Source organism: Cornus florida, unplaced genomic scaffold (assembly GCF_030987335.1).
Source record: "Cornus florida cultivar Cherokee Brave unplaced genomic scaffold, ASM3098733v1 CherokeeBrave_3.0.0_Hap2_Chr08, whole genome shotgun sequence".
Taxonomy (NCBI): Eukaryota; Viridiplantae; Streptophyta; class Magnoliopsida; order Cornales; family Cornaceae; genus Cornus; species Cornus florida.
Genome location: NW_026775578.1, coordinates 77,740,313 through 77,753,504, shown reverse-complemented (window position 1 = coordinate 77,753,504; position 13,192 = coordinate 77,740,313). Strand labels below are relative to the sequence as shown.

The 13,192-nt window shown below is 33.3% G+C and overlaps 1 protein-coding gene across 1 annotated transcript; it reads right to left on the bottom strand.

Annotated features, from left to right (window-relative positions):
- Positions 1-333: 333 nt before the first annotated feature.
- LOC132268162 (mediator of RNA polymerase II transcription subunit 10b-like) lies at positions 334-4,903 on the bottom strand. Its single transcript, XM_059768928.1, has 5 exons — positions 4,419-4,903; positions 4,224-4,304; positions 3,988-4,090; positions 2,617-2,706; positions 334-649 (listed from the first exon to the last, which is right to left on the bottom strand). Exons 1-5 carry the CDS (start codon positions 4,658-4,660, stop codon positions 578-580), a joined length of 588 nt encoding a protein of 195 aa, XP_059624911.1. The 5' UTR covers positions 4,661-4,903; the 3' UTR covers positions 334-577.
- Positions 4,904-13,192: the final 8,289 nt, after the last annotated feature.

The following is a 13,192-nucleotide window of genomic DNA, read 5'->3' as shown; positions in this document are numbered from 1 at the left end:
ATAATTATGACAACCCATATGAAAGGTATGTGTAATTTACCCATTTGGCAAATATTTGAATTTGATAATTTTACACAGCACCATTACTAAAATGATACATTAAAACATAATATGCTTAAATTTGCCTATATTTTTCCTTTGCCATCTGGCTCATCACTAAAATGACACATTAAAACATAATATGCTTAAATTTGCCTAAATTTGTCCTTGGACATCTGGCTCATGAATCGAATACACGAGCACAAACAAACAACTTTTAATTGATTCGTGTTTTACAAATGTGAAAGGGAAGATGGTAATATTATATTTTACTGGACTTTCAGAAGAAAATAGTTTTAAATTGAATGCTGAAATAGATGACATTTCATTCTGAGAGTTTATACATCATTCTGAGAGTTCATAGAGAATGAACTATTCTAAAGTTACAAGAAGTCACACCATTATAACATATATTGGGTGTGCACTAAAGAAATTCAACCAACAAAATCAGCCAAATAAGATCAGAGTTAATCTAACCAACAGATATTGTAATACATAAATAGGCTAAATTATCCTGATTTGTCAATGACCTAGGTTCTTAAAGCTCGGGCTTGATCTTCACATCTCCATTTGGTAATATGCTTTGTGCTTGGGCAAGCCGTTTTGATTCCTGAACCAGATGTTAAGATATTAGAGCCACATATATATATAAACAAATAAACACACATCCACACAGAAAGCAAAAAGGACTAAATATATTCTTTAACTAGCATATGCATTAGCAAGTGAGAATGCCCTAATGGCGGATTATAGTAGGAATGCGTGAGATTGTATGAAATGGGGTGTGGGAGAGATGTGAACGATTGGGAGATTGAGGAGGTGAGTGAGTTATTGGGCTCCATTCATATTAAGGTGGATTCCCAACAGAAAGGGATGACATGATATGGGGCATTGAAATATGTGTTTTGAGGTGAAGTCATTTTATACAGTTCTAATAAAATCAAGTCCGTGGATAGCAGGAGGGGCTCCAATGCTGCTCCTTCCAATGAGGTTTTTTTGCTTCAAATGGGGATTTTTTTGCATCAACAATGGTTCATGGGAAGATTCGGACCACTGATAACCTAAGGTAGAGAAAAAAGAAAAATAATAAAAAATCACTCCCAAGTCCTAACTGGTGTTATGTGAAAAGAGGACAGCAGTGATGGAGCAATTGCTTATTCATTGTCAAGTGGCAAGAGAGCTATAATTCGTTGTGCTGGCATATTTGGGGTGTCAAGGCTATTCCCCTGTACAGTGGCAGATTCACTCCTTACTTGGAGAAAGAAGAAAAAGCTCAGGAGGAGGAAAGCTTAAAATACACCTTTATAATCTTTTTCTTTCTCTTTTTCCATTTTTATATACAGATCCTTTATGTTGGATGTGTCGTATTTGGCAAAAAGAGAAATAGGCGGTCTTGAGGGGGAGGAAAATTCTATTCATAAAGGTAAGAGTAACTCTTGTTATGCCTTTTTTTGTTGGGTAATGGGAAGGATCAGCCCCTCCTTGGACAAATTTTTTCATGTTTCCAAGTACGAACAATTGGAAGGTGTAATATCCCGAGTTCAAAAATGAGATGCTTTGGTGAGTGATGGTAGTGATTAATTAATGCCAGGTGTTGTGGAGCCTTGTAGAATATAAGAAGCAAGTGTGTGGTTGAATGTGACAGGTGTGCCAACACTAAGATGGCATGCCACATGTTCGACCCATGCACTCATTTGGACTACACAACTTTATGTGAAGGGTTTTGGCATGAGACAACTGGATTCATGGGGGTATATAATATAAAGTAGTACAATCGGCTCAGCAAATTTTCACAAGGGAAGTTTCATGACCCACCTAATCTTGAATAAGGGACTAACAAAGCTTATGGTGTAAGTTTGTATTTATTAAAAAAATTAAAAAAAAGTATAGGTGCCAGCACTTGTGAATACCAAATCTGGTAGCTCACTTTTATTCATCCGCCTAATCTGTTGGTCTCTCACGTGTCACATATGATATTTACATTAGCAGAATCACTTCAAACCTTTTGAAGAGATTGACGTACATTTTCTTATAATGTTATGTATGTGACTAATTGTATATAAATAAATAAAAGCATTCAAAAGGGGAACGCAAACCCCACAAGCCAGACAAGGCCAAATAGAGCCTTTAAACTCTCAAAGTCTTACAATGCTATATGGACTTCTGAATCATGTATTTAATCTGGAATGTATAGGTTCTGTCTACATGAAAGACTTTAGACTTTGAGAGTTAAGAATATTTTGGTAGCATTATTGCTACTATTACATTATAGTGCATTTCTCTTTAGAAGAACTTTGAGGTGTTATGTCATTTTCGTGGTTGTTAGCTATCTCACGTGACTGCAGGGAGCGGGGCATGACAGAAGGGGTAGTAGCAGTTATACAAAAAACATCAGGGCTTAGGGTTTGGTGGAGGGGGGTGGATATATGCATGCATACATACACACATGCACGTATATACAAACACATGTAGAAGGGGGATGACAGGAACTTCTTCTCGGGGTAAACTTGACACCTGGCAATATCATAATTGAATGAACAACATATTGAAACAAACTTAATGAGAAATGTTGCTTACAGCAGCAGAAGCTGCGCGTATCTCTCTGTAACCTTCCACTTCATCAGGGAATGCCTGTTCAAGTTCCTCTAGGAGATGCCTGCGAAAACCCTGTAAAGAATGCAGAATTCTTAAAGCTTAGACTGCTTAGTTGAAGAAATCAACAGTATGTAAGTATAATATATGTAAAATAGAATTAACACAAAGAATTATAATAATCTGCAACAAAAGGAGCCATTGGAATGTGCATGAATCATATTAACACTTGTAGCACAACAGTAAGATATCATATGAAAACTATTGGGCCAAGATTAGCTCTATTATATCCATCATATTGTGTACAAAGAGAATTTATATCCCCTACAATCTGATACAACAAATGGTAAAGGAAGGCTTTGAAGGCACACAATGTTCATGAGTCATACTAAACAGTAAGTTTTTTGCTTTTAACCAGGCAAAAATGCCAATTATCAGTCCATATACACAGAAGAAACTATAAATACGATCATTCAAGAAAACACTCCATGTGTAGTCCTACCAACTCTGTATAATCTCACTTACTGCCACCTCAGTTCATTTAAACGTATGACACAAAACTTGACAGATGTATTAAATATTAGGGAATTACTGGAAAACAAAAACTGCTTAATAAGGAAGCTACAAAGAAAAAAGATAAAGTTAAATATTGCACAAATGATGGTCTTCATTGAACTTCGGTACAAAAGTTCAGTATCAGTCTAAAGATGTCTAACTTGCAGAAATGGGGAAAAGGATTAGAAAGGACTTGGATCATGTTTTTTTTTTGATAAGTAAAAAGTATATTAGAAAAGCGTTCAAAAGGGGAACTTGGATCATGTTAATTAGCATTAAACACAAGGAAAAATGAATTTTATAATATAATAAAAAATAGAAGAGTTATTATCAATAATTAATTAATGAAAAACCATGCAGAAACCAGTATGAAGATAAATGATCTGTGGTATTTATAGTACAGTAGTGTCATTCAAATATATATATATATATATATATATATATTGATAAGAATCTTTCAAATTTATAACCCATTACAGAAGATCAATGATAAAAACAGTTCTTTGTGCAGAAACTTGATGAAGAGGTTTAATAAAGGAAGAAAATTTCCATGTTTTATTCATTGATTATGGGAAAAAAAGCATAAGATCATTGCAAAAATGATGACAAAAAATGGTTTAAGAATTGCATAACATAAGATCATTGCTATCCATAACATTGGAGCACAAGATTGTAGATAATTAAGTGAGGTAAAATGAATTATATATTACACAAAGGGGTAAAGAAAGCAGTGGTAACAATGAGAAGAAGTAGAATTGTGAAATTATTAGGTAGGAAGCGAAATTAGAGTAAAAGAGTAACCTTGAAGGCATCCGTTTTGCCTTTGGTGATCTGATTTTTGGCGATGCAGCTATTTATAACATCCCTTGTGAATTCATCGGGATTTTTTCCATCATCAATTAAACTAGACATACAATAATAATCGATTATCACAAATTAAAGAGATAATAATGTAAACTACAAGACCAGGGAAAAAATAAAAAGAGAGAGAGAGAGAGAGAGAGAGAGAGAGAGAGGAGAAAAAGAAAAAGACTAACTTGAGGACCTCCATGGGGACCTGGATGTCGCACTTTTCCGACAATTTCATCATGTTATCCAGCTCCATAACAAGAGAATTCCTGCAAAAACAAAACAAATTCAATTAAGAATTGAATCGAAAAAAGAAAGAATTTTTTTTCCAAAGAAATCAAATCTAGGGTTTGTTTGATAGAAAGAAAGGAAGAGATACATACAGGCGTTGGAGGAGGGGGAGTTGAGAGGCCACGTTGAACGAAGAGACGGTGAGGTAGAGTTGGTGGAGGAGTCCCAGCGTCTTCTGTATGGAGTTTATTACTTGGTTCAGGTTTTGCTTCGGATCCAAGTCCGTTACTGTTGCTGTTGAACCATCCCCACTTTGATTTTGAGGGATAATCATACCGTTGACGACTCCGCCACCACCTCCTCCTGCTGCCGCCGCCGAGGCTGAGTTCTCCATATTTGATCAATCTTGTGCGTTCAGTTGGGGCTAATCTTATTTTCTATTTCTATGTTTTAAACTGGGTTAACTGCGAAATTTTAAAAACCTGCAAAAAAAAAAGCCCCTTAGGGTTTGCACTCAACAACCGTAGATACACCAATTTGATCACGAGCGTCGGTGGAAGAGATTAGATAGTTCGGGACGAAGAAGAAACAAGAAACAAAGGACCGAGCTGTGAAGGTTATGACGAAGATACGACTTTTTTTTAACCATGAGAGGCATGTAGTTTCAAAACTAATTTTTGTCCCTAATTATTTAATTTAATTAATTTTAAAAAAAAAAATCAACCCAATTGATTGACAAAACTACCCTCATTTTTTTTTAGTACCTAATCGCCAACACTTCCCATCCCCCCACCCCGTTGTGGTGGGTATAGCTTAGCCAGGGTTGTTTTTAATTTTTTTTTACTCTGGTGGTGGTTGTTGTAGTGTGGTTTGGGTGTAGTTGTAGTGGTTATGTTGGTCTTTTCTCGTTATGAAATTACTTTTTAACCCTTTAGTGGCATTTGGGACGTATAAGTATGGGTTGGCCATGGTTGTTTTTTATATATTTTTTTTCTTCTACTATGGTGTTTGGGTGTAGTGGTGCTGGTTCTGGTGCGGGTGGTTATAGTGGTATATATTTTATCTTGATATTTCAAAAAAAATTAATTTTTCTATTTTTTTTATTTTTTTTAATTTTTATGTTGTGGTGGTGGTTATGTGGTATAGTATTATTATATATAAACTATATCTAAATATATAGAAGAGATGAAGAAGTTAGTTTCGTTTATTAAATTTAGGTAGGAGGTTAAATTTGTAATTTCATAATTTAAATGGAGTTGTTGACAAGTTAAAAGGAAGGTAATTTCATATGGTTTATGAGGTCTGGATGAGGTGTTAATGCATGTTTTTTTAAACCTCAGTAGATGTCAATGTAAAAAAAGTCATTAACGATCGACTAAATGGCGTTAACCAAAACCTTAGGGAGTGTCAATGCAATTTACCCTAAAAATAAATAATAGGTCTGAATATCTTTTACTTAAAATTTTAAGCGAACACACAAAGTGAACTTAATACAACCATTTAAAACAATGGCATTTTTGACACACACACGGAGGCATTTTTATTTTTATTTTTTTGAGATGCTACTTACATAAGTTTTGATATGTGCGATAGACCAGTGGATTAGACTTGGAACATCTGCATATATTAATTTAACTTCTAAAATTTCTTGTCTTAAAAAAAAAAATGTAGTGTGTGGTTATATTCAAAAATATTTACAATATCCTAAAGATTTAAAAATTGGAATAATCAAAACAAAATTGCCAAGTTCATAAAGCTAGGAGCATTTCTTCTTCTTCTTCTTTATTTTTTATTTATTTATTTTTTTTTTTTATAAAAATGGTATGATTTGAAGGAAAGAGTCATTTCTCATTTTTCTTTATTTAATTTGGATGATAAAGAAACCTCATGAAGCATTCAATTTTTAAAGCAAATATTTTTAATTAAGTTTTTAGAATTGAAAATCATAAAATTGAACCGAAGAGGCTTGATATTTGATGTTGTTTCATATATATAGCACATTAGCTGATCTTTTACTAGCCTAGTGGCTCAGTTGGTAGATCATTTAGCGCTTGAATAGATGTGCCGTGTTCAAGTTCCCCTCCCCTTATTTTGCTAAGATGATGATGATAAAAATAATGAAATAAAAGTGTTGTCCAAATCTTTTATTACACTGATTTATATATTTAGTGGGCTTGACTCTGTGTTGAGGCATAGAAATTATTAGATGATTATCAACTATTGACACTTAATGGACCAGTTAAATCGGATTGAAAAAATAATCCCACAAGAGTATACTAATATATTACAAAGTGCCATGATCAAAGAGTTGTCATTCAATTAGTCCATCAAGTGTCAAATAGATTAAGACCAACTAATAATTTCTCCTTCGAGCATAAAGGTGGTGGTGAAACCTTCAAAATCACTAACATCAACTTTATTCATGAATTTTTGGTTTTTGAAAATAAGACAAAACTATTTTATTCAAATATATATATATATGTTATTATTAAAAATAACAAAATAACACGGACCTCCCCTATGATTTACCATAATTAGAAGAATTTTTCTGTAGTTTGAGAAATTACTCGAACTTCTTCTAAAAATAAAACTATCCTACACAAACCTCCTTCAGTCACTATCAACGCCAGTCAATGACAGAATTTGCTGACTTCTTGTATTGAAAAAATTAAAATTCCTAAACTACCAATTTCCATCCCTCCCTTCTCCTTGCATCACTATCACTGATTAGTGGTCCAACACCCTTTTTCTTCCTCTAACCTTTCTACATCTTTCATCTCTTATATATATATATATATATATGTGTGTGTGTGTGTGTGTGTGTGTGTCTTCTTTTTTGGTTGCGGCTCAAAGGGGGAAAAAACTAATGGATCCAAAAAAAAAAAAAAATAGCAACAAATCGAAAGAAGGAAAGGTATTTGTTTAGAGAGAAAAATGTATAGTTAAAGTCCAATTGATAAGCGCCTAACGTTTCACATTAAAGTCCTCTTATTTATTTATTTTAGTTTGTTAAGTTGTTTATATTTTATGCTTTGATATTGTTTTTGTGTTTCTCTTATTTTTAGGTTTTTATCCTCAAATTCAATTAAGATAATTGATTTAGGGTATTTAATGATGCTTCCATGGAATTAGAAGAGTGGGACACTTTCCAAAGAAGAACCAAGGTCATTTGGCCAAATAAATGAATCATTACTTAAATGTTTGTGGAAGAGAACTATGACCAGTTGCGACGGCCCGAATTTCAAAGAACCCGGTGCGTCAGCGAGTAACCCAAAAACTGATCATATAACGAGTCCGAAACGTGAAAACAACAAAAAAAAAAAAAAAAAAAAAAAAAAAAAAAGGTCTCTAGAGATGGACACCACCTCTAAAATGGCAAAGTGACCTCCTAAGAGATCACGAGGCTCAAAAAGAAGCAAATGCGGAAGTTAGGGTTTAAAACGGTTAAAGATGCCACAAGGGGTAAAATGGTCATTTTAAACAAAAATGGATGCTAGCATGTATACCATTGGATAGACAACGAAAAATTAATAATCTTTGACTTAAAAATCACTTGATTTGGAGTTAGAACAAAGAAAATATGAATTTTTGAAGTTTTACAAAAATGTTGCCAAAATGTGCCCTGTACCATCGATTTGGCTGTGAATAGTCATTTTTTTTAAAACACATGATTTTCAAGGCTAAAACGGGACTTTTTGGAAAAGGTTTATGAAGAAACCCTCCTAAAAATGAGTCCTCTGATCAACCATGGTCCAAATTAAGAATAAAAATCAACGTAAAATGACCAAAATGCCCTAGAGTGAAAGGTATGTCAAGAAGAAAAAGCATTTTTCAAAAACACTTGATTTTCAGGGCTAAAACAGGACTTTTTGGAAAAAAAAATTTGTAAAGTGACCCCCTATAAAAATGAGTCCTCTGATGAACTATGGTCCAAACCAAAAATAAAAATCAATGTAAAATAACCTAAATGCCCCCGAGTGCAAGGTATGTCAAGAAGATAAAAACATGCTGAAAAATGACATCCTTTACATATATAGAAATATCTTGGCCCTTGGCCTCATTACATACAAATTAAATTAGAAATAGAGTACTTAAGTTCATATTACACATCCAAAAGGAAGCAAAGCATGCTTCTAAACAAGTTATACATTAACTACTTCAAAAGAGCTATATAATGCCAACACTTGCATGTCAAAATTATACAAAAGGTATCCAAATGAAACATAAGCCAAGTTAGGGATGTTGTGCATCCAAAAAGAGAATCTCCTTGCCTAAAAAATAAATATCAACTAGGGTGAGTAAACAAGTTATTCAGTAGGATGAAGCGTATGCGAATACCCTAAAGTTTTAATGGTTTTTGTAAGTGTAATATAAACCAAATACATGTGGATCATGCCTCCTAACGTCTAGTTTCAAGGGGGAAGCTAAGGGATCATCCTAAGCTATGTTTGAAACAATTTGAAAGCAATCCACAATAGGTAACATAGTCAACAATATTGGAACATCCAATGAATTACAACAAGTTATAACCTCAAAGCAATATCAACTTGTAAAATGAAATGCGAAATCAAACAATATGGAAAACTTGGAAGTGGCGTCCGGTTATGAACTTCACAACGCAAGACAATTAGTTGTTTTAGGTTATTTGCCCTCAAAGAACCACCTAAGTATGCACTATATTAGAGAGAACTCGTACCTCCCACACTAGGGCCTTACCTTAGCCATATTAATATTTCATTGCCCATGTATTTCTAAAATCAACACTAGTGTCACAACAATTACGTAGTTTACAGTGCATTTAACCACCTTCCATACACACCCAAATTTGAAATCCATACAAGCCATGCCCTAAGTCCTCAAGCTACAATGACATTTGCAATATCAAGTTTATAATGTGGATACAATGACACTACTGCAAGGTTGTCAGCATAGACAATTTATTCATGCTATCAAAGTAAGCTTAAACCCCTAATTTTAGACAACAACATAGTTTAATTTCACACATAATCAATGACAAGAATAATTCTAGAATATTATAGTTATAATAAAAAAATAATACTATAATTTAATTCTCTACTAAATGAAACAACAACTACACGAGATTAATCATATACAAGTCTTGCATAAAATAAAACCCTAGGTTAGATATAACAACATTCATCTAAATACAACTCTAGAACTTCATATAACATGCATACAATGTATATCAACCTCAAAGAACACAAGATACACAAAGAATATAAACATAAGGCAACCCCTACCTCACTAGAGAATTGTATCTCTAGAAACCTTAAAGAAATGGAAACAAAATGTGAAACCACTACAACAGTTATGCTCTTTACCAGCGTTCTTTTAAAGACTGCTGGTGTTGTGTACTAATTACAAGCATTCATATAGAAGCGCTGGTATAGGTATGGTTTAGCCAGTGTTTGCTAAAAAGTGCTGGTATAGGTATGTTTTAGCCAACGTTTGCTAAAAATGCACTGGTAAACGCTGGTAAGTGCGAAATTTAGTGCTTGAAAATTTGGCGCTCTAGTATTATTTCACTTTTTTATTTCCTTAATTTTTCATTTATTTCTAGGACTTGGATCCTATTAGTTAAAGATTCTCTAAGTTATCGTAAGATAAATTTCCTATAGAATGACATGTAACATTAAAAACCTGTCTATCACTGGTGTTAAACCACGTCTACTAATTTAAAGAAAATTTGAAAACTGCACTGTTTTGAAAAAAGGAAAATTTACCAAAGTTTAGAAATTGTATCGTTTTGAATTAAGAAAAATTCTCCATACTCTAACCACGTTTAACATCGTTATCTCTCCCTCATCTTTTCCAAAAAAAATCCTCCATCTCTCTCCTCTTTACATGGTTAAAATAATAGAAATAAGTACATTACATAGTTTAAATCTTTTTTGAGCAAAAAAAAAATCTTAATACAATATATAGAATGATGACAAAACAAATGCATGATATCTTGATCTATGCTACTGCTCCAAAAAATACTGTTTGCAATGATATTAACCGTGCCTATAGTTGACTTGAATTATGCTTTATCGGATCTATTACCTTTTTATTGTATTACACAAATCAAAAAATAAAATGATAAAAAAATCTAAAATCTAAAAATTTTGTGCAAACAATCCTTTGGAACCAGAGTTATGTGAGTACCAATTAGGAAAAAAAAATTCTAAAATTTGTTACTATTTAAAAGAGAAACAAAGACGCGATTTTGTTTCAGATATGAATAAAGAGGAGAGAGAGGGAAGATCTTTTTTTGGAAAAGATGAGGGACAGATAACGATGTTAAACGTCATTAGAGATGGTGAATTTTTCTTAATTCAAAATGGTACAGTTTTAAAATTTTAGTAAACTTTTCTTATTTCAAAATGGTACAGTTTTTAAAGTTTCTTTAAATTAATTGAAGTAATTTAATACTAATAGTAGATAAGTTTTTAATGTTACGTGTCATTCTGTAAGGAATTCAAATCTTTAACTTGGATCAAGTCCTTCTATCAAGTCCTTATCTCTCTCAGCAACTCCCCAATTGCCTCCATCTCTCTCTATGCAACTCCCCAATTGCCTCCATCTCTATTCTCGTTCTCAATTATGAACTTGCCCCCTTTATCTCTCTCTGCAACTCCCCAATTGCCTTCATCCCTATTCTCAGTCTCAACTCTGAACTTGCCCTTCTCTCTCTGCAACTCCCCAATCGCACGCCTCCATCTCTATTCTCGTTCTCAACTCTGAACTTGCCACCTCTCTCTCTGCAACTCCCTAATCGCCTTCATCTCTATTCTAGTTCTTAACTTTAAACTTGCCCCCTCTCTATCTCTGTAACTCCCCAATTGCCTCTGTACACACAAATTTTGTAAGTCTGTAATATAAACAAAATATGGAGCAAATAATATAATATTCGATTAATTTGGATAAATGGGATATAATCTTCTGTAATCATTTTTACAAAGAATAGAGTAAGGTCCTCTGATTCGATCTCCTGTTTGGTTGGGTGGATCCAAGGGCTGCACGAGCTTGATCTTGAATCACCGTGGAATTTAGATGAAGAACGGCACGTCTTTGGATGTGTTTATTATTGATCACCGTAGAATTTGATGAAGAACGACACGATTTGATGTGCTTGGTGTTCTTCGCTTTTGGATTTGGATGTTGGGAATGAGAGTTTCTATATTTCTCTCTGGAATTCTAGATTTCTAAATTCTGAATTTTGCCCCCCTTCTTTCTTCCTCCAGGCCTCTATTTATAGCCTTCTTGAATTAATAGGATGATGACACGTGTCATCTCCTGATAAGGCTAAAATTATAATTGGGCCGGGCCGGTTATATTATGATATTTATCCTTAAAATAATTATTCCGAATATATTTTATTAGGAATAATTATTCTTTTTTTATTTAACCATCTGGGCTGGGCTAATTAAATAATTTAAGTAGACCAAGTTTGGGCCAATTAAATAACTTAATTAAACATTATGCCCATATTTAATGAGTCCATTTGTTAAAACCAAAGTCCACTAAAATTTTAGTGTTTACAAATTGCCCCCACTTCGAGTCCCAAGTTTGACAGGACTTGTCTCCTTTTTCAAGTTGGACTTGTAGTATCCAACTTTCCTTTTTTTGTTTCCTTTCCTCTCCAACTTTGGATTGCAAGATTTCCTCTTTTGCTTTTCTATCCAACTTTGGATTGGAATTTTACTTTCCTATTTGAACTAAATTATGCAAATTCCAATACAAATAGGAAAATTTTTATTGCCTATATATACCACCAATGTGATAGGGTTTGACAATAATTCCATAGTCTCGGACTTTAATTACACATGGTGGACTGGTCTTTAACAATTGTCTGCAACAATTCTCGGCAATATAAGTCAAAATTTATTGGTGAGTACCTTCTTGCTATTTCTTTAAGAAAATTACCACGCATTCCAATGTACACATTCCTGTTTCGTCCCTTTTTTTCCTTATTCCAATTTTAGATCCACACTATGCGCACAGAACCACACAAACTTAAATCTCTAATTCTGTTTTGTCCTTTTTTTTTTTTGTTTCGTCCTTTTCTTGTTTCAATTTTACACTCCCACTTATGCGCACAGAACCAAACAAATTCTAATCTCTAATCCTGTTTCTTTTTTTTTCCTTGTTTCGTCTTTTTCCTCATGCACTTTAGTTATATGATAAACTATCAATTTCATATACAATATATACACCATGTATAGTCACTGTGCACGCAAAAAAAAAAAAAAGAATAATAAAGGATTAACAAACTTTCCTTTTTGTTTCCTTTTTTTTTTTTTTTTTTCCGCATTGTTTTTCTCTTTTTGTTTCACAATCTTTTTTTCTTCTTTTTTTTTTTCTTTCCTTTTTCTTTTTTCTCTCTTTTTTTTGTTTTTTTTTTTAATTTTTATTCCACGCACTTTTTTTTCTACATTTTTTTTTCCACACACTTTTTATTTTTTATTTTTTTTAGGGCTTGATTAGGTTGCAACTTGATTTGTGTCAGCCGTAACAGAAATTGAAATCCTCCTTCTAGACAACACTGATCGAGTTTCAAAATTTGTTTGTTGTTCTATTATGGTGGTATTCAAGTGTTTTATAAAGCAAAAGATGACCATCTTAGAGAGCGAAAATAGTCGAAGAAGCCAAGGAACCATATTAAGTGTATCCAACTTACTTCTCGGTCGCAATGCCATTCATATGCTTGATCCTGACAATGAACATTGTTCTTCTCATTAGACACGCATTCAAATGCCTGATCCCAACAATGAACAATGTTCTTCTCATTGGACACGCAAGGCTATAGGCGATCTCACCAACTTTGGTCTTCATCAGATTAATGAAGAATCTATTGTCTCAGAAGCCTTGATATTAAATTCTCCACTTCATGAGAGAATAATTGAAGAAAACCAGTTTTCAC